The sequence below is a fragment of the Pongo abelii genome, chromosome 12 (assembly GCF_028885655.2).
Source record: "Pongo abelii isolate AG06213 chromosome 12, NHGRI_mPonAbe1-v2.0_pri, whole genome shotgun sequence".
Taxonomy (NCBI): Eukaryota; Metazoa; Chordata; class Mammalia; order Primates; family Hominidae; genus Pongo; species Pongo abelii.
In genome coordinates this window covers 100,202,546-100,228,351 of record NC_071997.2, presented here as the reverse complement: position 1 = coordinate 100,228,351, position 25,806 = coordinate 100,202,546, and the positions used below count along the sequence as shown (strand labels likewise).

Genomic DNA, 25,806 nt, shown 5'->3' with positions numbered 1-25,806 from the left:
TGTGAGCTACCACATCTGGCCCATATCAACTTTAGATAGTTGGAGTGTATTGCCGCTCTGAAATTCTGGTTAATCAGTGAGTGAATTTGTTGAGCATCTGCAAAGTGCAAGCACTATAATTTGTCCTAAGATTATAAACATGAACAAGACACACATTCCACCCCACAAGATAGTTGTGATCTTATGTCTGTTGTCAACTTCTAAGATAAACTAGAAATGTCTGTTTGCATTATAACATGAATATAAGAAGGTGTATTTCTGTCTGTATACATAAGAAGGGACCTAAGTTTTTAATGGAAGCTGTGAACTGAAGCAAGAATAGGAGTATCTAAGAAAAAAGTTGGAAATGTCTATCAGTTAAAAATACAAATCTAAAGCCCAGAGTAAAAGAGAGAGTTGAAGAGATTTGGGAGTTGTTACCACACATAGATGGTAAGTGAAACCATGTGAATGGATATAATCATTATAGGTAGGAAAGATTGTTTTCTGCTTCACAATCGCTGTCTAATATGCATATGCATAAAATCATAATTCTTTCCTACCATTTTACAACTATACAATAGGTTGTTAGCATACTATTATAAATATTTAAAAAACTTATTTGAAAATGACTGCCTTATCTGTTACAGAGAAACTTCTTTGAAAATTTGATGTTAGAGGTTATTTTCTATCAGTTTCCTGAAATTGTCCATTCTACATGATGAAGAAAAATGAAAATTAAAAGTTAAATAAATGGGCCGGGCTTGTTGGCTCACACCTGTAATCCTAGCACTTTGCGAGGCCAAGGCAGGTGGATCACCTTAGGTCAGGAGTTTGAGACCAGCCCTGCCAAGATGGGAAAACACGTCTCTACTAAAAATACAAAAATTAGTTGGGCATGATGGCGCGCACCTGTAGTCCCGGCTATTTGGGGGACTGAGGTAGGAGAATCACTTGAACCCTAGAGGTGGAGGTTACGGTGAGCTGAGATTACACCACTGCACTCCAGCCTGGACGACAGAGCGAGACTCTCTCAAAACACATACAAACAAAATTAAATAAATGAAGAAAGTGGGGAAGAGCACTGCAGCTCAGTTATTGATGTTGATATTTCATATGTTTAACTTGAAGTGCAAAAGTAGACATTCTAATACAAAATAACTGAAAATTGAACGTTTTAATTAGTCTTTACTGTGGAAGAATGCTATTCTAAAACATTCTAGCATTCAAAATATTTTACAAAATAGTTTTCTGTATTGCACAAAAATAAAAGCTAATCGCTTTAGAAGTACATGACCTCAAAAGTTATATATGCTGAATGTAACCTATTTGGTGATTTTTTTTGGTTCTTTAAAGTGGATTTATACTCTTTAGCCATATTTTCTGATATATTTACTTGTATGTTTATATTAGATCAACATGTATAAGAATAAGTAATTCAGAAGTATTGCCTCAGTAAATTTACCTGCTATCTATAGCTTTTGACAGTATACTTTCTTTTTTTTGTTTGAGATGGAGTCTTTCTATGCATTACTTGAGCCCATGAGTTCCAGACCACCTGGGCAACATAGCAAGACCTCATCTCAAAAAAAAAAAAAAAAAAAAGCAAAGACAACAAGAGAATATTAAAACTAGCCAAAAAGGAAGTGACCTATTATTTTTTCTCTCTCTCTGTTTTTTTTTTTTGTTTTTTGTTTTTTTTTGAGACGGAGTCTCACTCTGTCTGCCAGGCTGTGCAGTGGCCTCCCAGGTTCAAGCAATTCTCCTGCCTCAGTCTTCAGAGTAGCTGGGATTATAGGCACGCGCCACCACACTCGGCTAATTTTTGTATTTTTTTTTTGTAGTAGAGATGGGGTTTTGTCATATTGGCCATGCTGATGTCGAACTCCTGACCTCAAGTGATCTGCCTTCCTCAGCCTCCCAAAGTGCTGAGATTACAGGCATGAGCCACCACATCAGGCCGACAATATTACTTTCAAATAATAACCTTTATGTATCAGTCTGTTTGCTTTTACAAATTTCTGTCACTGATTTTAAGCAATATGATGATTGTGTGCCTTACAATTTTTTCTTCACATTTCTTATGATTAGAGTTTGTTGAGTTTCTTGAATCTGTGTGTTTTAGATTTCACTAAATTTGGAAATATTTTGGCAATTATTTCTTCAATAATTGCCTCCCCTTTTTTTATAATTACAGTTACTTATTAGGCTATGTGAAGTTGTTTGACACCTCCCCAAATCTGTGTTTCCTCTTTTACCCCCATCATTTTTTTTTTCTCTATTTTTAAATTTTGGATAATTTCCTGTGTCTGATCTGTTAGACGTTTTGTATCTCCTTGTCCTTACTTAAAGTGTATAGGTTTTCTTCAACTTTCTTGAACATAGTAGTCTGTTTGCATTATTCTTCTCTTCCTTATGGATTGTATGTTCTCACTTCTTTATTTGCCTGGAGAATTTTCTTGGATGCCAGACAATGTAAATTTTACTTTTTGGGGTGCTGAATATTTTGTATTCTAATATATATATTTTATTTTTTCATGAAATGTAATGACATTATTTGAAAACAATTTGTTGCTTTTAGGCTTGCTTTTAATCTTTGTAAGTAGGATCAGAGCAGCTTTTAATCTAAGGCAAGACACTGTAATTACTGGTAATTTTTATAAACCAATGTTGTCTAGTTTGGTAACTGTTAAGCACATGAAATGAGACTAAGAAACTAAATTTTTAGATTGAATTTTTAATTTTAATGAATTTTACCTTTAAATATGTACCTCATTAGAATAGAATTAAGGTACCAGGTTTGAAAATGCGGTTGTAAATCCCATTTGACCCCACTATTAAGGCTCTGTCCTTATGAGTACTCTGTTAGGAATTCACTAGATGTCTAAGAGCACAAAGCATTTTATTCCCTGAAACCCTGGGGTTGCTTGCCCTGCTGCTTTTCGGTAGTACCTTTCCTGGCCTTCAGTGGTTTGTTCACATATGTTCGTCAGTACATGTTGAAGTCTTGAAGACCCTATATAGATCTCTGGAGTTCTAGGGATCTCCAGATCTCTAGATGCAAATCTGCATAGATGCAAATCTTTTCTTCCTGGATTTCTGGCTCTTACATCCTCATTCTAGGGTGACAACTAGGTTGTGCTGAGCTGTGGCCTAGGAATTCTTTTCCAGACAGCTCACACAATCCTAGGGGTCACCTCATTGGTTTCCACTCACCCAGGCATCACTGCCCTGCCCTGTCTGATGCTCAGTGTCTGAAAAGTATTGTTAATATATATTTCTAGTTAAGGTTATTTCAGGTGGGAGATGAACCTGATCCTTATAATTCCAGAAGTGGAATTCTAAAACAGAGCAGCTTTTTGCATACATTCAAGTACAGAGAAAAAAATAAAATAGAAATTTGTATTAAAAAATAAAAAAGTAAATTAATATTAGAAACCAGAACATTTTTAAAAGGAAGTTGACAAATTTTTTTTAAGTGTTTGCTTTTGAAATAAGGGTAGTAAATGAAAATTGGCTAAACTTCTAATTGCACTAAGTAAATTATTACCTAATATTCTTTATGTGCTTTTCTTACCTGATTATGCTATGAATTAATTTTGTGAATTTCTTATTATTTAAATGTTTCACTCTGACCTGTGTCAGTATGTTTGCCATTTTTAGTTGCTTGCTTGTTTTTGTTAGAAAGTAAAATGTATTGTTGCACCATGCATTTGTAATGTGTATAAAATTTTTTACTTCACAAAACTGTGTATAGGCAATTAGCAATTAGTATTAAGAAGTTGTATAAATTGAAATCACTTTCATATACTAAAAACTATAAAATGAGAGTTATTACAAAAGATGTTGTTTATTGTTTTATTGTCTCAACCTTTTTAACATAAAAGACTGGGTCATAATTGTGCTAAATTAGGGAAGTAAAAAGAGAATCGAGCTAGATGCAATGGCTCATGCCTGTAATCCCAGCACTTTAGTAGGCTGAGGCAGGCAGATGGCTTGAGCCCAGGATTTCGACAACAGTCTGCGCAACACGGCGAAACCTCGTCTCTCCTAAAAATACAGAAATTCATGGCATGTGCCTGTGGTCTCTGTTACTTGTGAGGCTGAGGTGAGATGATCACTTGAGCCTGGGATGTTGAGGTTGCAGTGAACTGCGATTACACCACTGCACTCCAGCTTGGGCAACAAAGCGAGACCTTGTCTAAAAAAAAAAAGAGAATTGGAGACTTGATAACAGTTATATAGTGAAAAAAATTAAAATTTCAAATCAATTCATTCAGCCTATAAATTTCTTAATAAATAAATCACATTATATGATCACCCATTTATTTTGTAGTTTTTAGTGGTGTGCTGTATGCCACAGTAATGAAAGAAATATTCAGAGTAATAACTATCTATGAAAGCCCTTAATACTCATTTTTTAAAGTGAAACACATTAAATTTTAAAACATAATACTTTGTTGTCTAAGATTCCTGTTTTTGTCCTGAATAAAAATCAACAGAACAGGAAATCTGTTACAGAAATTTGTTCTTTTATACTTTCATTTGTAGTATAAGCAGAAGGCTAGTTTAATGCTATAGACTGAATCTTGAGCTTGAGTCCCATATTTGCCATATACAGATTATATCAGTAGCCTTTCTAAGGCTGTTTCTTCATTTTGAAAATAACATTCAGTTGTATTGTGAGGACTGAATTAGATGCAGTTGCCAAGCACATTGAACTTTGGCTAAAATAAAGCAAGTTTTCATGCTACTGGTTTTTCATTGTTTCTGGAGGTGGTACCATTAAAATATTGTATATAATACTTTATAGAGATTAGAACTTAAATATTCTGGCTTAAGTACAGTGGTGAGTCTTCTTCATCAATGTCAGTAAAGATTGGGTATCAGGCCTTTTACCTCATGCATTTCTCCTAAATTTCTTTATATTGCCTTAGTATTAAGCATAATATTATCTTGCATAATCTTCCTCTGAAATATTTATTACTTCCCTTCTTAATGATTTGGAAAAGCAGTGTATTTTAGATAATATCTTCTTACAGATACTCCAAGTATCACAGCTAAATTAATTAGTGAACAAAAAGATGACAAAGAAAAGAAAAACCATGAAGAGAAAGAAAAAGTTAAAGCGGAAAATGGATTTCAAGACAATTACAGTGTTGTTGTTGCCTCTGGTATGCTTTCTGTGTTTTATAATCTTGATTTTGTTTGGGTTTCTATAAAATATTAGAATTTTAGTTACAGGAAATTTATGTAATACAGTGTACTAATATAAACAGCTGACTCGTAATGATGTTTTAATACTAGATTTTTATCTTTTTATTTTTATTTTTTTTCACTTTCCGCTAAATGGATTGTCATCTGTATTTCAGAGATTATAGCAGCTAGCTACAGTTTTTACTTTTTAGGAAAATAGTTACAGATGCAATGCCAAAATTATTTATTTATTGTCATGAAGGACGAATAGAATAGGGAGATTAGATATTGGATTAGAAGGAACATTTCTGTCTTTTGATATTAGCTAGAATGCATGCCTTATTAAAATATTTTAGAAACACTGTTTTCCTTCATATTAGTGTGTTGACTATGTAGAATCTTACTGATCCTTTTCTTTTAGGGCTGAAGTCTCAATCTAAACGTGCTGTGTCAGCTACACCACCTCGACCACCATCCAGGAGGGGGAGGACAATACCTGATAAAATAGGAAGTACTTCAGGAGCAGAGGCTGCCAACAAAATAATTACTGTCCCAGTGTTTCACCTGTTTCACAAACTCTTGGCAGGTAATATTGCACAATGAATAAACATCAAAGAAATTTTAGTAGCCTTAAAACTATGTAAATCAGAGGTGCAATCACCAAAATCATTTTAATCAGGTGCCATTGATGAGATCAGTGAGTTAGTGAGACTTCTTCCATACAGTTCCTCCGAAGAGAAATGAGAGCAAAGAAGGAGTAATCTATTACATATCCTTTTTAACACTATCAAGTTATTTCTACTTTACTGGTTTTCTAAGTTTTTCTGTCAGTGTGCCATGAAATGATTGATGAAATAAACATTTAGAGAGTTCATGACAAGTTATTTAGGAAACACCGTGGGGCAAATTTGTAGGACTAGTTCAAGCAGTAGAACTCTTAGACCACTCGTAGTTAAGCCATATGTTCTTCCCAGATAAAACACATTTATTGAGCACTATCCTGTCTGTTGTTCAAGGTGATAACAGGTTGAGCATCCCTAATCCAAAAATTCAGTATCTGATACTTTTTGAGTGCTGACATGACACAAGTGGAAAATTCCACATCCGACCTCATATGACGGTTGCAGTCTAAACACAGGCACACAACACACAGATTTTTCAGTGTCCACAAGAGGAAAAAGACCTTCCAGCCCCCTTCAGATATTTTTTGAGCATGCCCGATTCCTCCCTACATATCCACAGTGGGTAACAAAACTGCAAATGTGCATGCCAGACGTGCCAACAGCAGGTTTCCCACAATGCCCCACATGATGCCAAGATGTGTGTGCATTACTGTGTTTTTTTGCTCTGTGGTGTTGGAAATTTCAAAAAGGCCCCAGATACCCTTATGGGTCACAGTGATAAAAAAAAGGAAGTATTTATGTTTATCTGTAGCACAGAAAAACAAGCTATTGGAGAAACTGGACAGCAATGTAAGTGTGAAACGTCTTTCAAGAGAGTATGGTGTTGGAATGACCACCATACATGACCTGAACAAACAGAAAGATAAACCGTTGATTTTCTGTGCTGCAAATGGTGAATAGAGGTTAATGAAAAATAGAAGAAGCACTCCATAAAGCTAAAAATGAAGATATTGATTGTGTATTGAAATAGTGAATCCATCAGTGTTGGCAGTGAACACGTGCCTCTTAATGGTATGCTGATCATGAAACAAGTAACGATCTATCGTGATGAACTGAATGTTGAAAGGAACTGTGAATATTCAACACACTGGTTGCAGAAGTTTAAGAGAAGATATGACATTACATTTTTAAAGATTTGTGGTGATAAAGCATCTGATGATCATGAAGCAATGGAGAAGTTCGTTGATAAATTTGCCAAAGTCATTGCTGATGAAAATCTGCCAGAACAGTTTATAATGCTGATGAAATATATCACTGTTCTGGTGTTATTGTCTCAAAAAGACACTGGGCTACAGTTGATGGGACAGCCCCTCCAGGAATTAAGGATACCAAGGACAGAATAACTGTCCTGGGATGTGCTAATGCAACTGTCATACATAAGTACAAACACGCTCAGATAGGCAAAACCTTTCACACTTGTTGTTTTCAAGGAGTGAATTTCTTACCAGTCCATGGTTACGCTGACACAAAAGTATGGATCACCACAGACATCTTTTCTGATTGGTTTCACAAACACTTTGTACCAGTGGCTTGTATGTACTGCCCATAAGCTAGACTGGATGATGTAGGAGTTTTTTATTCCTTGATATCACCCAATTCATCCTCCAGCTAAAATTCTCAAAACTAATGTTTATGCTGTGTACTTTCCCTCAAGTGTGACTTCATTAATTCAGCCATGTGACCAGGGTATCTTTAGATCAATGAACAGAAAATATAAATCCACTTTCTTGAACAGCATGCTGGCAGTAGTGAACAGAGGCATGGGTGCAGAAAATTTTCAAATGGAGTTTAGTATAAAGAATGCCATATATGTTGTTGCCAATACTTGGAACACAGTGACAAAGACACAGTTGTGCATGCTGCCTGGCACAACCTCTGGCCTGCAACTGTGTTTGGTGATAATGATGAACTGTGTGTGACTTTGAAGGATTCTGTGTGTCAAGTGAAAAAAAATGATGTCTGACCTCCTTACATACGTAAAAAATAATACCTTCAGAGTTCAGCAGTAAGCTGGAAGAAGTAGATGTCAAAGAAGTTTTGAACTTTGATAATAATGCTTCAGTTATTCATTCATTGACTGGTGGTAAAATAGTGGAAATGGTTTTGAATCAGGGTTATGATAGTGATGAAGAAGGTCAAGTTAACACCACAGAAAAGGTGCTTATAGAAGAAGACATGGTGAAAATGTATGGTGGGCATATTGAAGGATTAGAGCAGCGTGCATTAACAACAGAATGAAAAACCGTGTCCGTTTTTAAAACTGAAGAGAGACTTCTGAGCTAAAAACCATGTTAATGAGGCAGATGACTCCGCAAGAAGCATTTTTAAAAGCCTTCCAGCAGAATGTCTCTTCATCCTCCATAGGATCCACTTCCTGGTCCCTCACCTGCTTCCGATGTTTCTTCTTACCTAAAAAACACAGTTTATAGTAACCTTTTAATAAAAACACAGCATCATAGGTGAAGACTGAAAGTCTGCTGTTGTTTGTGGCTGCTTTTCCCTTTTTTTTTTTTTTTTTGAGACGTAGTTTCACTCTCGTTGCCCAGGCTGGAGTGCAGTGGCGTGATCTCGGCTCACTGCAACCTCCACCTCCTGGGTTCAAGCAGTTCTCCTGCCTCAGCCTCCCGAGTAGCTGGGATTACAGGCGACCGCCACCACACCTGGCTAATTTTTGTATATTTGATAGAGACGGGGTTTCACCACGTTGACCAGGCTGGTCTTGAACTTCTGGCCTTAGGTGATCCACCTGCCTTGGCCTCCCAAAGTGCTGGGATTGCAGGCATGAGCCACTTCCCCCGGCTCTGTGGTTGGTTTTGTTTAATAGCTGAAACAGGTATCCTGATGATGCTACTATGCTGCTTAGTTGCCCTGACACATTATTTTTTCAGTGTTAATGGTATGTCATATTTTTACTGTTAAGTACTTAATGTGTGAATAAATGTAAGAAAACAATTGCCTATTGGTAGCGTGTAGATTAAGAGTCAAGAATGATAACTGTTGTTGACATGGGTGGCTGAGATAGTGACACCTTTGCTTTCTGATGGTTCAGGGTACACAAACTTTATTACAGGCATAAAATTATCAAAAATACTGTATAAAATTACCTTAAGGCTATGTATATAAGGGATGTGTGTATGTGTGTATACACACAAAAATAAATTCTGTGTTTCCACTTGGATCCCCTCCCTAAGATAACTCATTGTATACATGCAAATATTAGAAAATGCAAAAAAAAAAAAAAATCTGAAACAGTTCTAGTCTCAAGCATTTTGGATGAGGGATACCCATCCTCTATTTTATCACCATTTTCATGCTGTATTAAAATGAAATTGCCAACTCAGTTCAAAGGAATTTTTCTTCTTAGCTTTACATTGTTGATTCATGGTGGAGGTCAACAAACTATTGACTGGTGGGTTGGATACCTTTGTCCAGGGAGGTCCTTGTGACATATCTCATGGCCCATTACCTAGGTGATGTGAGTCATGCCTTCTGCCTGGAATAAAGTTTTGTTGGAATGCAGCTATGCCCATTTACTAGTGTATTGTCCATAGCTGCTTCTCTGCTACAACGTAGATTAGCAGTTGTAACAGAGACCATATGGCCCCCCTAGCTTAAAGTATTTATTAGCTGTCCTTTTATAGAAAAAAATGGCCCACATCAGATTTATGGAAATGTCTGTTCCTTTGTTTACGTTTTGCCCATGACTTTTTAACACTTTTACAGACATTATTGTTCATTATTATATGTCAGAAATAAACTCACTTTTTGTAAACTTTCCAATGGCTGTTGAATTTTTTAATTGTTTTGAAATTGGTTTCAGAATCAAACTCTTGCCTGTAATTTAGTAAAAGCAGATAATAATTAAACCAAGTAAATGTTTCTTTCTTGGTTTCCAGATTTAACTTAGTTATATCATTTTAGGCCAGCCATTGCCAGCTGAAATGACACTTGCCCAGCTTTTAACTCTCCTATATGACCGAAAACTTCCTCAGGGTTACCGCTCAATAGATCTGACTGTTAAATTGGGATCAAGAGTTATAACAGACCCCAGTCTATCAAAAACAGATTCTTATAAAAGACTACACCCTGAAAAAGGTATGTATGTAATACTACTTTAAATTACAGACTGTCATACAAAGAGGCAGAGATTTCTATAGCTAATGACTTAATTGACTTGCGTTTTTATTATATCAACATAAGATATAATTTTTTTATGACTGAATTTTTGTAAATATAAAAAATGGCCATTATTTCATTTGGAAACTAAGTTGCATTATTTCTAATAACATCATTTGTTTTATGAGCGCATGTACTTTAATTTCTGATATTTCTGTGAGAGCTATGTGAATTGTCGTTTTATAATAAAAATGAGAAACTCAACTTACAACTTAGTTATAATTTATATTGAGTGGCATTTCTTGCATATAAACATGTTTTCTCATATAATTGGGATCACATATTTTTGGTTTTTACTTATATATTCCATTAATTTTTTTTTTTTTTTTGAAACAGAGTCTTACTCTGTCTCCCAGGTCGGAGTGCAGAGGCGCGATCTCAGTTCACTGCAACCTCCGCCTCCCGAGTTCAAGTGATTTTCCTGCCTCAGCCTCCTGAGAAGCTGGGATTACAGGCACCCACCACCATGCCTGGCTAATTTTTGTATTTTTTGTAGAGACAAGGTTTCACCATGTTGGCCAGGCTAGTCTGTAACTCCTGACCTCAACTGATCTGCCTGCTTCAGCCTCACAAAGTGCTGGGATATAGGCATGAGCCACCGCCCCCGGCCCTTATATTCCATTAAATATTTTTGAATATCCATTTTTGAATTGGCTGTTTTCTCATACAAATGTAAGAAGATTTATTTGTTCCCCAATCATTGAAACATTGTGGTTGTTTCCAATTTTTTACTCCTATAAATGCTATATAAGTAGTTTTCATAGTGTGAGTATGGTATGAACTTATTTAAACTTTCCATCTTTCTCATAACTAAAATTCAGTCTTTAGTTATTGGTCTTTTGTATTCTTCAGCAAATTTTGGTACATTTTCTTTGCCCAGTTTTTCAGCACGATTATTTCTCTCTTTTGTTTTAATGTTTAAAGGGTCTGGTTACGTGACCTTTTGGTTTTCTTTGGTGAGTAATTCAGAGTTAAACTAATACGGTATAATTTTTTGTTTTCAGTAAGAGAAGTCTTTGTCATTAATTTTTCTTAATAGGATACTTTAGAGCATATTATTTGCTATGAGAACTTTGAGAAACCATTTATTTTAACATAGGATATAAGTTACAAGTATACCCTAAAGGACATTGCTTCTCAAACTTCAGTATGCTTACAAATGACTGGCGTCATACTGTTAAAATGGAGATTCTTCATTTCAAACTAGCTTGCAGGTGATGCTCATGCTACTAGTCCATGAACCATTCTTCCAATAACAAGACTAAAGAAGGTAGTATCAGAAGTCATTTAAAGGTCATTGTAGCGTCTAGCCCTAATACAGCTATATCTAAATAAATGATGTTTTGTGCTCTTTTTTGAGTAGCAAGAAAGCATTAATACCTGCTTTTGTAAATGAAAGAATATTATAAAAATATACCCTTTCTTACCTATTCAGTTATTTGTAATTTATTGTCTAGATCATGGAGACTTACTTGCTAGCTGTCCAGAAGATGAGGCTCTCACTCCAGGTGATGAATGCATGGATGGGATATTGGATGAATCTTTGCTTGAAACCTGTCCAATTCAGTCACCATTACAAGTTTTTGCAGGAATGGGTGGACTGGCTCTTATTGCTGAAAGACTACCCATGCTATATCCAGAAGTAATTCAACAGGTAAGATAAGATTTCCTAATCGAGTATATCATTCCATAGCTAAGTCCTTCATTCTTTTTAATGTTTGTTTTTTAATGTACTTGGATTAATTTTGTAGAAATACCCTTTGCTTTATATTTTTTGAACATTATATAACTCTTTCAATGGTCAGTCTGTACAGAGCTTCATGACCTTTAGTAGGTATGGAAGAAATGTTGAAGATCAAGCACATTTGCCAAACTTACTACACTGTAGCATTTATCTTGATTTCATGGTTGTAACACTAGCATTCTCTTTTCTATGCTGCTTTAAGTGTGATATTTATTAGAGATATTATTGGAAATAGGAGAAGTAAAATAGCAGTGTATACTGCCACCAATATATGTCTTTTTGTTTACCTTTTATTCCTGTTTCAGGTGCCATTTCCATTTTTGGTGGTTTAAAAACATGACCTATTCCCATGTTCATTTACCAAACTGTCAGTGTCTGTGCTTTCCATGCTCTTGTATCAATCAGTAGGAAGTTTGGTGCATGGAGAATTGTAAAAACAAAACTTTATGTTTGTTGAATGAAGTAGGGTAATATTCTCTTTGATTTCATGTCACGCACACGCTCGCACGTGTGTGTGTGTGTGTGTGTGTGTGGTTATTTTGGTATAGTAGCTCTAGGCTCTATTATAGTTTCCTGAGCTGCTGTACCAAAATACCACAAACAGGCTGGCTTAAAACAACTGAAATTTATTCTCAACAGTTGAGGAGGCTGTAAGTCTGAAATCAAGATATCAGCAGGGCCATGCTCCCTCTGAATTCAAGCTGTAGGGAAGACTCCTTCCTTGTTTCTTCCTGGCTTCTACTGGTTGCCAGTAGTTCTTGCCGTTCATTGGTTTGTAGCTGAATCACTTTAATTTCTGCCTACGTCGTCATATGGCCATCTTTCCTGTGTGTCCTTGTATCTCTCTCTCCTTATAAGGACACCAGTCATTTAATGTAGGGTCCTGCAAACCATTATTTCCTCATCTTAACTTGATTACATCTGCAAAGGCCCCATTTCCAAATAAGGTCACCTTCATAGGTGCTAGGGGTTAGGACTTGAACATATCTTGGGAGGACAAAATGCAACCCACAATAATACTTATTCATGTTATTGCTTACCTACTATTCAAAAATATATGATAAGATGATATAACTATTTTATAAGGTGATTGACACAGAATGAGTAAAATTTTCTTACTAGACAATGACATAATTACTCAAAAGTCTGAAGCAGAAAAGACCCCAACATTTTCAGCATTATTATTGCTCAACATAAATGATTTTTTTCTAATTTAGTATTCAGTGTGGTTCACTATATTGATTAGTAACTGGAAATGGGGTCCTGGTAATACATACCTAAGAATGTGAAAGTGACTTTAGAATTGGGTACTTGGCAGAGTATGGAATAATTTTGAGTAGCATGATTTAAAAAAAAAATCTAGATTACCTTGAACAGATTGTTAGATAAAATGTGGATGATAAAGCTTCTGCCAGTGAGGGCCCAGAAGGAAGTAAGGATCATAGGGGAGAAAACGTACAGTGTCTTAGAGAATATCTGAATTGTCATAAGCAGACTTGGTAGACATACGGGTGTTTAAAGTGCTGACAAGGAGGTTTAGAAGGAAATGAGGAACATGTTACCAGAACCTGAAGGAAAAGGGATCTTTGTCATATAGAAGCGGAACTATTAACTCATTTGTGTCCTAAATATAGAAAGCAGCACTTGCATGTAATGAACTTGGATATTTAGCTGAGATTTCCACACAAAGTGGTGAAGGTACAACCTGTTTTTTTCTTGCTGCTTATAGTGAAATGTGCGAGGAAAGATATAAATTGAGAGAAGAACTGTTGAAAAACAAGCAATCAATGCTTGTCAAGTTGTGAAATTACCTATCGAGATCACAGAAGGTGCTAAAATTTAGAGATTCGCTATCAGAAAAGCATGCTCCAAAGTATAAGCCAAGGGTGAGGCTGGACAACCTTTTGCTAGTGCCTTAGAAACATCAAAAGTCAGAGTATTCAGTCACATAGAGTGCTCTTTGAAGAGATTAGGCATGTAACTCATGGATCTCCTCAGCCGTTTAAGCATAAGCCAGGAATAGAGGATATGATGTGGTGATGGAAGCACCCAAGAGCCATGGAACGTAAGTAGCCTCTGGAAGCTGGAAAAGGTGAGGAACTGTTATTTCCTAAGAGCCTGCAGAAGGAATGCATCCTTTGATTTTAGTCCCATAAGACCTATTTTGGATTTCTGACTTCTGGAATTTTAAAATAATAAATTTGTGCTCTTCCGAGCCACTGAGTTTGTGGCAGTGTGTTATAGCAGCAGTAGAAAACTAATACAGAGTTTGGTCTATAATTGTAATGCCTTTGTCTGGTTTTGGTGTCAGGATAATACTAGCTATATGGGATGGGTTGAGAATTTCTAATATATCAAATTAAGGACACTGTTAGGTGTGTTTAATAAGAGACACTGGCCAGGCATGGTGTAATCCCAGCCTGGAATCCTGTAATCACACTTGTAATCCCAGCGCTTTGGGAGGCCAAGGCAGGAGGGTCACCTGAGGTCAGGAGTTCGAGATTAGCCTGGCCAACATGTTGAAACCCCGTCTCTACTAAAAATAGAAAAATTAGCCCCGTGTGGTAGTGGGCGCCTGTAATCCCAGCCGTTCAGGAGGCTGAGGCAAGAGAATTGCTTGAACCCGGGAGGTGGAGGTTGCAGTGAGCCGAGATGGCTTCATTGCACTCCAGCCTGGGTGACAAGAATGAAACTCCATCTCAAAAAAAAAAAAAAAAAGAGACACTGCAGATTGCAACAGTAGTGAACTGGAAGATGTATCAAAAGAAATCCTTCGGCTTGGCACGGCAGCTAATGCCTGTAATCCCAGCACTTTGGGAGGCTGAGGCAGGTGGATCACCTCAGGTCAGGAGTTCGAGATCAGCCTGGCCAACATGGTGAAACCCCATCTCTACTAAAAGTACAAAAATTAGCTGGGCGTGGTGGTGGACGCTTGTAATCCCAGCTACTCGGGAGGCTGAGGCAGGAGAATTGCTTGAACCCGGGAGGCGGAGGCTGCAGTGAGCCGAGATCGCACAACTGCACTCCAGCCTGGGTGACAGAGCAAGACTCTGTCTCAAAAAAAAAAGAAATCGTTCAAACAGAAGCATAGAAAGTGTAAGGAATGAGAAGAACATAAGAGCTGTATGGACTGAAGTGAAAAATTCTAACATACATGAATTTATAGTCCCAGAAAAAGAGTTAGTTGAAACATGGACAGAACAGTATTGAGAAGAAGAAAAATTTCCCAAATAGATGTAAAACTTAAATCTCAATTCAACATGTAAGAAACTGTTAGCTTCATGCAGGATACGCATGCCTGGAACTGTCATGGTAAAAGTGGTTAAAAACAAAGACAGCTGGCCACTGCGGTGCATCCCTGAAATTCCAGCTACTCAGGAGACTGAAGCGGGAGGATTACTTGAGCCCACGGGTTCCAGACCACCTGGGCAACATAACAAGACCGCATACCCCCAAAAAAGCAAAAAAAAAAAAAAAAAAGATAATGAGAGAATATTAAAACAAGCTATAAAGGAAGTGACAAAGTGACCTATATTTTCAAAACAGCAGCAATAACACTAACAACTGGCCTTTCAACAGAAACCATATGAGCCAGGGAATTACAACTTTATTTTATTATATTTTTTAAATTTTTTAATTTAAGTTTTAGGGTACATGTGCAAAATGTGCAGGTTTGTTACATATGTATACATGTGCTATGTTGGTGTGCTGCACCCATTAACTCGTCATTTAGCATTAGGTGTATCTCCTAATGCTATCCCTCTCCCCTCCCCCCACCCCACAACAGGCCCTGGTGTGTGATGTTCCCCTTCCTGTGTCCATGTGTTCTCATTGTTCAATTCCCACCTATGAGTGAGAACATGTGGTGTTTGGTTTTCTGTCCTTGCGATAGTTTGCTGAGAATGATGGTTTCCAGCTTCATCCATGTCCCTACAAAGTACATGAACTCATCATTTTTTATGGCTGCATAGTATTCCATGGTGTATATGTGCCACATTTTCTTAATCCAGTCTATCATTGTTGGACATTTGGGTTGGTTCCAAGTCTTTGCTATTGTGAATAGTGCCGCAATAAACATACCTGTGCATGTGTCTTTATAGCAGCATGATTTATAATCCTTTGGGTATATACCCAGTAATGGGATGGCTGGGTCAAATGGTATTTCTAGTTCTAGATCCCTGAGGAGTCGCCACACTGACTTCCACAATGGTTGAACTAGTTTACAGTCCCACCAACAATGTAAAAATGTTCCTGTTTCTCCACATCCTCTCCAGCACCTGTTGTTTCCTGACTTTTTAATGATTGCCATTCTAACTGGTGTGAGATGGTATCTCATTGTGGTTTTGATTTGCATTTCTCTGATGGCCAGTGATGATGAGCATTTTTTCATGTGTCTTTTGGCTGCACAAATGTCTTCTTTTGAGAAGCATCCGTTCATATCCTTCGCCTGCTTTTTGATGGAGTTGTTTTTTCCTTGTAAATTTGTTTGAGTTCATTGTAGATTCTGGATATTAGCCCTTTGTCAGATGAGTAGATTGCAAAAATTTTCTCCTATTTTGTAGGTTGCCTGTTCACTCTGATGGTAGTTTCTTTTGTTGTGCAGAAGCTCTTTAGTTTAATTAGATCCCATTTGTCAATTTTGGCTTTTGTTGCCATTGCTTTTGGTGTTTTAGACATGAAGTCCTTGCCCATGCCTATGTCCTGAATGGTATTGCCTAGGTTTTCTTCTAGGGTTTTTATGGTTTTAGGTCTAACGTTTAAGTCTTTAATGCATCTTGAATTAATTTTTGTATAAGTTATAAAGAAGGCATCCAGTTTCAGCTTTCTACATATGGCTAGCCAATTTTCCCAGCACCATTTATTAAATAGGGAATCCTTTCCCCATTGCTTGTTTTTCTCAGGTTTGTCAAAGATCAGATGGTTGTAGATGTGTGGCATTATTTCTGAGGGCTCTGTTCTGTTCCATTGGTCTATATGTCTGTTTTGGTACCAGTACCATGCTGTTTTGGTGATTGTAGGCTTGTAGTATAGTTTGAAGTCAGGTAGCATGATGCCTCCAGCTTTGTTCTTTTGGCTTAGGATTGACTTGGCAATGCGGGCTCTTTTTTGGTTCCTTGTGAACTTTAAAGTAGTTTTTTCCAATTCTGTGAAGAAAGTCATTGGTAGCTTGATGGGGATGGCATTGAATCTATAAATTACCTTGGGCAGTATAGCCATTTTCACGATATTCATTCTTCCTACGCATGAGCATGGAATGTTCTTCCATTTGTTTGTATGCTCTTTTATTTCCTTGAGCAGTGGTTTGTAGTTCTCCTTGAAGAGGTCTTTCACATCCCTTGTAAGTTGGATTCCTAGGTATTGTATTTTCTTTGAAGCAATTGTGAATGGGAGTTCACTCATGATTTGGCTCTCTGTTTGTCTGTTACTGGTGTATAAGAATGCTTGTGATTTTTACACACTGATTTTGTATCCTGAGACTTTGCTGAAGTTGCCTGTCAGCTTAAGGAGATTTTTGGCTGAGACAATGGGGTTTTCTAGATATACAATCTGTAACACCCCATTGTCAACATTAGACAGATCAGCGAGACAGAAAGTTAACAAGGATATCCAGGAATTGAACTCAGCTCTGCACCAAGCAGACCTAATAGACATCAACAGAATATACATTCTTTTCAGCACCACACCACACCTATTCCAAAATTGACCACATAGTTGAAAGTAAAGCACTCCTCAGCAAATGTAAAAGAACAGAAGTAATAACAAACTGTCTCTCAGACCACAGTGCAATCAAACTAGAACTCAGGATTAAGAAACTCACTACAACTTAAAATGGTAGAAAACAACAAGCAACAAAATAAAGCAAAAAAATCTGTCATCCTAGAATTTTATACCCTTTGGAGAAAATTTTCTATAATTCTTCACCCATGTCGCCCATCGCCTCTCAAAAATCGGTGATGGCAGAATAAAAAGTATGGGATTAACTCTGTTGTCTCTATCTAGTTAAAAGCTCTAGGCAAAATATATTTTAAAACAATTATTTAGGCCGGGCGTGGTGGCTCACGCCTGTAATCCCAGCACTTTGGGAGGCCGAGGCGGGCGGATCACGAGGTCAGGAGATCGAGACCATCCTGGCTAACATGGTGAAACCCTGTCTCTACTAAAAATACAAAAAATTAGCTGGGTGGGGTGGCGGGCGCTTGTAGTTCCAGCTAGTCTGGAGGCTGAGGCAGAAGAATGGCCTGAACCCCAGGGGGTGGAGCCTGCAGTGAGCTGAGATTGCGCCACTGCACTCTAGCCTGGGTGACAGTGAGAGTCCGTCTCAAAAAAAAAAAAAAAAAAAAAAAACAACCAACCACAAAAACAATTATTTAAAGGCTTTGAAGAGCAAGTAGAAGCAGGCAGAAATTAGAGAGGATTTAAACACAATATTAATAGAATCACATTCAGTAATATTAGTGTCTATACTGCTTTTCTCTGGGGGTATTCCTCAGTCTTTGTGGGGTGGGACAGGTAGAACTCAGATTTAAGCCACAGTCATATTGGCTGGAGTTTGATTCTTCCATACTGGCTGGAAAATAGGAATTCAGAAAGGAGGAAGCTGAAGCTGAGGAGCTCCAAAATCTGCACGTCCATAGCTTGCTGCAGAATTATTAAACGTAGGCATTTTGAGAGCAGACATGAACTAGAATGCTGAAAAAGCTGTGCAGAGATTTCAGCTGCTGTCTGTCACCAAGAGGATACAATTTACAGTTTTAGTCCTGCTCAGAGATAAAAATCTTGGCTTTTCCATTGGAATTCCAAATGGCCCATACGTTAGGAGTAAAGGCTACATCCTAATAAAGATTCACTTGAGAAATAAGGGAAAAATCAAAATAAACTCTTCTAATAAATTACAAAAGCCTCTAAGTTCAGGTTGATCTACCAATAGTTTACGTATCTGCTAAACAAAACTAAACTAAACACAGTTCAAGGAAGATTTTAAAATCAAGAGTTGATACAACATCTCATCAACAATGTACAGTGTATGGCTGGGCATGGTGGCTCATGCCAGTAATCTCAGCACTTTGGGAGGCCGAGGCAGGCAGATCACCTGAGCTCAGGAGTTTAAGACCAGCCTGGCCAACATGGTGAAACCCCGCCTCTACTAAAAAATATGATAATTAGCCAGCAGTGGTGGCACACCTCTGTAATCCCAGCTACTTGAGAGGCTGAGGCAGGAGAATCGCTTGAACCTGGGAGGCAGAGGTTGCAGTGAGCTGAGATCGTGCCCCTGTACTCCAGCCTGGGTGACAGAGTGAGACTCCATCTCTATGATTAAACAAATAAATGAATGAATGAATGAATGAATGAATGTTAAGTGTATTAAATACCCCATTTGAAAAGCAAACATTTGTCAGAATAGAGGAAAAAGCAAAGCCCAAGTATATGCTGCCTAAAAGAGATGTGCTTGCAAGAAAAAAGCTGCTATCCCTATTTTTTAATGTATGACAAAGTTGAATTATAGACCACCTTATAAGAAATAAAGAGGATCATTAAATCACTATGAAAGTATTCAGAATAAGTCATAACAATCCTAAATTTGTGTGTATTTAATAGCTTCAAAGTACATGAATCAGAAATTTATAGAACTGAAGGAAGAATTAGATAAATCTACATTTCAGTAATAGATTATAACATTTACAGAGAGCTGTAAATGAAACAAAGTGAGGAAGTAGGAGATGTTGGGCGAAACACCCAAAACTTCTAGATGGACCTAACCAATATTTATGGAACAAAGCATTTACCAACTACAGGATGTACTTCTTTCCAAAGAAAGATAGACAGTATGCTGGCCTATACAAAACATCTCAGTAAATTTAAAAACATTAAAATAAAACCCAGTATGTTCTGTGACCACATCAGAATTAATTTGGAAATCAATAGCAGTAAGATCTAGAAAACCTCAAATATGTATAACCTAAGCAGTGTAGTTTTTAATAACACATGGATGAAAGAAGAAATCACAATAGATACTACAATATATTTCAAAACAATAATGCCAACATGACATGGTATATAGCTACAGCAGTCTGTAGATTTTATAGCTTTAAATGTGTATAATTAAAAGAGGAGATTTATCAATGATGTACACTCCCACCTCAAGAAACTAGAAAAACAGGAGTACAATTAACCAAAAATCAGAAGCAAGGAATTACTGCAGTAAGAGCCAGAATCAATTAAGTATAAAACAAAAAAATCAAAGAGAAACAAGAAAGCCATACATTTTGACTTTTGAGACTTTTAGTAAAATTGTTAAACTATGAAAAATTTTCAAGAAAAAGGGAAAACCACACAAGTTGGATATCCACAAATGATAGCAAGCACATTATTATAATTTCTATAGAATAAAATAAGGTACTGTTATAACCAACTTTATGCCAACATATTTGATACTTAGATGTAATGGATAAATTCCTTGAAAAACACAACCAGAATCAATACAGGAAGTTCATGTATACGTTTGTATGTATACACTTATGCAGAATTGTAATCAAACATACAGAATTTTTAGTCTGTTTTCATTTTTAAGTACCATGGCTATGATTTTGAAATCATATTAATCCCATTTCTCCAATTTAAACTGAAACTCATTTTTTGTTCTTAAATTGGAGCATTTGACTACTTTAGAAAGTATCATGTCTTCTCAGTTTGCTGTGACATAATGAGTATCAGAATCAAAGACATCACATGGTTGGAATATCGTAATTCCTAAAAGCCTGTGATATAAATCATATCCTGTTCATCTAATTTAAAATAATTTATTTGTGTTTTAGACATTATTCAAAGTGAGCACGTCCTTTTTAGAGTCTTTTCTTTGGGAAATTGAGCTATTTTATCCTAGTGTATCAGAAATAAAATTTCTTTGTTGTTAAATGAGCAAAAAGCATGTTTTTATATACTTTTCAGTTTTGACTTTTAAAATGTGAAATAATACAAGTGAATATAATAGTTAAAAAATTAAATCCATCTTAATATTAATACCCTAAAACAGTTCTGTTTGAATCATTATACTTGTGACATTTATGTAAATATCAGTTTATATTCTACTGTTTGGTGCTTTTGCGGAACCTGTATTCTGAAATTAATCTTTGCTGATGCCTAAACCTGTGGTGGTCTCATTTGTATAGCTCTAGTATACTTGCTGTATATTTAACTATACCTTATTGTGTGTATTAGTCTTAATGTTGACTAGCATTTTTATTTCCAGTTATTAGCTATAATGAAAAAAGTTGTGAAGGATTGTATACATATCTAACATAAGACTTAAAAATTTGTATCTGTATAATGAGTGATGGGAAATATATGATAGTGGTTTTAATTTGCTCTTCTGATTTTCATGAAGTTGAGGGTCTTTCACTTGTTAAAGAATTTGAATGCTATAAATGAAGAGCTCTTTGGTATTGCTGTCTTTTTGCTTTCATTGCATTTGTTTTGTTTTGTGGCATCATATGAGAAATAGTCCTTTAAGAAAACAATTATGATGAGGTAAAGTTCTACTTCTGTAACAACGTTCTATTATGTAGGTACTTTTATATGAAACTATCTTTTGTGCAGCATAAAATAATAAATATAGAGGTACTTTAAAAATTTGCCTATAAAGGGTTTCAAAATGGTTTAGAAGTGAAAAGTGCCTCAAATTCCTATGTTCTTACAGTTAGGCTGTTTCATATTGTCATTCTGGCCTAAGCTTTAGTAGTCAAAATAAGCTGGCATCAAAATTGCCCCTGTTTTATTCAGTGTGCAGATGTATGTAGTGTAGCCGTAGATCAACTTAAGACTGATCTAAGCTGTAGATCAGCTTAAGACTTCTACATATATATGTAAAAGAAGGAAGAATTAGTGAACTAATCAGAGAGTTACCTCACTGTTCATTTAAAAATCACCCCACAGAGTTACCTGTCAGTCTGCTAAAGTCATACAGGAAGCTTAGGAATGATCCTGATGTTTGAAGTGAATAGTGAGCTAACTCTGTGATTAGGTCACTATTCATTTAATTATATGTTTGAGTGTGGAACTTCAAATTAATATTTAGTGAAGTGCATTATTCATGGCCAAGCAAGATAAGTAGAGTGTTTCTAAATGCAATGAGAAGTTTGTAGGGCAACCATGCTCAGAACTGGAGTTTTTCTTTGAATTATTAAGATTAAATTATAGACATGATGCTCCTTTATTCCTAAGTTCAGAAAACTTCTCTTGGATAACCACAGTACAATTATACAAATCAGAAGTTCACATTGACTCTGTACTATAAACTGCAAATCTTATTCAGCTTTTGCCTGTCCTTCTAATGTTCTTTAGGGCCAAAGAAAAAGAAATCAATTTTCTTTTGCATGGTTTGAGGACACTGGTAGTTCAGGGTCATATATTGCATTTTGTTGTCTTGTAGTCTTCCATATGTAACAATTCTGCTATCTTTATTTATCTTTCATGGCCTTGATGGCCTTGACAGTTTTGAAGAATACATGCTAGAAATTATGTCTATGTATCTATCTCTCTCTCTCTCTATATATATATATATTTACACATATATACATACATGTATTTTCTAGGTATGTTTGCTGATAGGACCCAGAAGCAGACTCCCCCTAGTGATAAATGCATATATATCTCCCATATTGTCATTTTAAAAATTTCCTACTAAAAGAAATCAGGGCTCCTTGGAGAAATTCTAGTATTGAGGAAGAGTATGTAGAACATGAGCCTAGAATGTTTTGCTATGCTAGAAAGCAAGGAAATGCTCAAAGAACGATGGGGGACAAGTTAAAAGGAAGCAGGATCCTGCTTTAATGGGGTCTCAGAGACCAAATCTTATTCCCCTTAGGCATCAGAATTAATAATGATAGTAACAGTATACATATGTAATAAAGTTAGAATCTATACTGAAAAATTATTGGATAAGAAGGGAATATTTTTCCTTATAGCTTGGTGCCAACTAATAAATATAGAAAGAATGACAGAATTAGAAAGTTCTCCTTTTCATAACCACTGTAGTAATAATTGTTTCAGGCACAATTATAAAAATGCTAAGACTGACTGATCAAAAGTTTGGTGAGAAGTAAGATATTTAAATAGTCTCAAGAATCTGCATACAGATACTTAACTAATTATGAAGGTGGAAATAATAACTAATGTAGAGACACTTGGCAGACACTGCCATACTTCTGCTGTCATGTGCGTCTTGATGTTTGGAAGCTTGTTTTTATTTTTATTTATTTTTTTTGAGATAGTTTTGTTGCCCAGGCTGGAGTGCGGTGGTGTGATCTTGGCCCACTGTGCCTTCCACCTCCTGGGTTCAAGTGTTTCTCCTGCCTCAGCCTCCTGAGTAGCTGGGACTACAGGCGCGTGCCACCATGCCTGGCTAATTTTTGTGTTTTTTAGTAGAGATGGGGTTTCACCATGTTGGTCAGGCTGGTCTTGAGTTCCTGACCTCAAGTAATCCATGTGCCTCAGCCTCCCAAAGTGCTGGGATTACAGGCATGAGCCACTGCGCCCGGCTGGAAGCTTGTTTTTTAAAGCAAGCAGCTTTATTAATCCTTATAGTCCTATATTTTAAAGAGATCATTTAAAGTTCAGTCTTTACTTTGAATCTGATGTTGAAAATGTGAATGGCCAAGCAAACACTTTTCTTTTTCTTTAGGTGAGTGCTCCAGTTGTAACATCTACCACTCAGGAAAAGCCAAAGGATAGCGATCAGTTTGAATGGGTGACCATTGAACAGTCAGGGGAGTTAGTTTATGAAGCACCAGAAACTATTGCGGCTGAACCTCCACCTATCAAGTCAGCAGTACAGACCATGTCTCCCATACCTGCCCATTCTTTGGCTGCTTTTGGATTATTTCTTCGTCTTCCGGGCTATGCGGAAGTGCTACTGAAAGAGAGAAAACATGCCCAGTGCCTTCTTCGATTGGTATTGGGAGTGACAGATGATGGAGAAGGAAGTAAGTGTTTAGTATTAAATTTATCAACACATATGTGAATAGGTTGTGTAAAGGTATCCAGATCATTGCCTATTATTCATCATTTATTTCCTTCATAGTTAAGCTGTTAGATGATTTGTAAGTGGTAGCTCACTTCCAGTATTAGTTATACATAACAAATCCTAAAGAATCTTCATTTTCATCTCTGTATTCATTCAAAAATTATTTCCCTTGTGCTGACAAAACTGTTGGGCATCACTGGAGGGATTTAAACATGAAGCAGTTATTTAGAGCTACCTCCAAGTAGCTAATGTTCTCCAGTAATAGAAACAAGGGATGTACATAAACCTGTAGACTTAGCAAGTTATAAAATCCCTTGAGTACTCTTGAGTGCAGTATTATGGAGAAACACACATGTGAGATTATTTCTTTACTACTCAGCAATGTGAATGAAGTGGCATGGTACTTTTTAGTGAGGCCTTGAAGGACAGATTAGATTTAGGTTGGGATGAGTTATCTCAGAAAATAAATGGAATGAGCAGTGTTTTGAGGTTAAAATGTATGAGAGGGGATAAGTTAGCAGATGAAAATTTGCACAAACGGGAGCATTGTGACCATTTTAAAAGCTAATATTGGTAACAGATCATGGAAAAACGTACTAAAAACTTTAGATTTTATTCTGAATAGCAATAAAAGTTTATTAAAATGTGTTAAGATTAGTGATGTGTTGAATATAGTTTTTTTCAGAAAATGAATCTGGTAGCAATACTTAGATTAAAGAGAACAGAATTAGGAAAATAATGCCATAATATGTATTAATGATAACATAGAATAATAAGAGAAAGCTGTGATGATTGTTTCCATTGGGTTGGCATTGTTATTTAATAGAAAGAAAAACTGAAGAATTACAGGATAGCCTCACAAGTAGATTTTCATTTGGGTGATGTCTGCATTTTCTTTTTTCTTTCTTCTTCTTTTTTTTTTTTTTTTTTTTTTGCATTTTCACTTACCATTTATTCTATTAATATTTATTAGAAAATTAATATTCCTTATGTTATTTTAAAATCACATGGTTTTGATTAGGGTTGATTTCATTCACATGCCGTTTAGAAAGAATAAACTGTTAAGTTCTGTACTACAAAGTATATTTAATCTAATAAAACTATATGAATTTATTTGTAGATCTCAAAACTCTGAAGCTAACAAATATTCAAAGTAAATATTTTTTCCTTTATATTTTCCTAACAACAAAAATCCCTCATAAATGTCGGCATATAAGTGGGCCCATGTAGTTTAAACCTGTGTTATTCAGGTGTCAACTGTATTTATTTTAGTAGGTCAGGAATTTCTAATTACTTGATCTGATTTTTTTTTTAAGTAGATAGAGGGGTAAGAACCATATTTTTTATTGATACGTAATAGTTGTACATATTTATGTTATACATTTGATGTTTTGATAGACATAGAATGTGTAATAAGAACCATAGTATTTCAACACTCTGTTACTACAGAATGTTAAAGTAGGTGTAACCCTAAACAGAAAAGGAAAAAAAAATGCCTTTCTGTAATTTCACACTATTTTTAGTGCATATACAATGAATTTTTATTAAAAAGGATAGTTATGATATCTTTCTGTACTAATTATCTCGTGTACCATCCATGTAGCATTGCTTTCTTTGCATTTAATACCCCTTCCTGGTTAGAACACAGTAGAACACTGTTGGGAAAAAAATAGTTTTGCTTGTTCATTATCTGTTCATGGTTAAAGCTACTCCCAAGAAAAGCAGTTACTTTCTTACTGTTGTAAGATACTACTAATACTTCTTTTCTATTGTTCAGGTTTTAGTTTAAATTCTAGTTTGTAATAATTTTGACATAATCTATAGCTATGATCATACATATGTTTCCATTTTTTTGAGGTTTATGTATACTGTGTCTGACAGAGTTTTTCCTGATCCTTTTTTTTTTAAATTAAATTTTAAGATATTACTGTCGTATTTGTGGTATTTGGTTTTTTAAATAATTTAGTGATATACTTTTGTATTACAGTGTCATTATTAATTTATGACCC

General features: G+C 36.0%; 1 protein-coding gene across 23 annotated transcripts in view; it reads left to right on the top strand.

Annotated features, from left to right (window-relative positions):
• Positions 1–25,806, top strand: part of BIRC6 (baculoviral IAP repeat containing 6) — a 258,994-nt gene that overhangs the window by 160,456 nt on the left and 72,732 nt on the right. For all 23 annotated transcript variants that reach the window (XR_002913821.2, XM_063713739.1, XM_063713738.1 and 20 more), the window contains 5 exons: positions 5,022–5,153; positions 5,597–5,761; positions 9,780–9,953; positions 11,492–11,688; positions 23,456–23,756. Coding sequence is in view for 22 of the 23 variants with exons in the window: in XM_063713739.1 (XP_063569809.1) it covers positions 5,022–5,153; positions 5,597–5,761; positions 9,780–9,953; positions 11,492–11,688; positions 23,456–23,756 (969 nt within the window). In the remaining variant the exon portion in view is untranslated. The remainder of the gene's footprint in view (positions 1–5,021; positions 5,154–5,596; positions 5,762–9,779; positions 9,954–11,491; positions 11,689–23,455; positions 23,757–25,806) is intronic.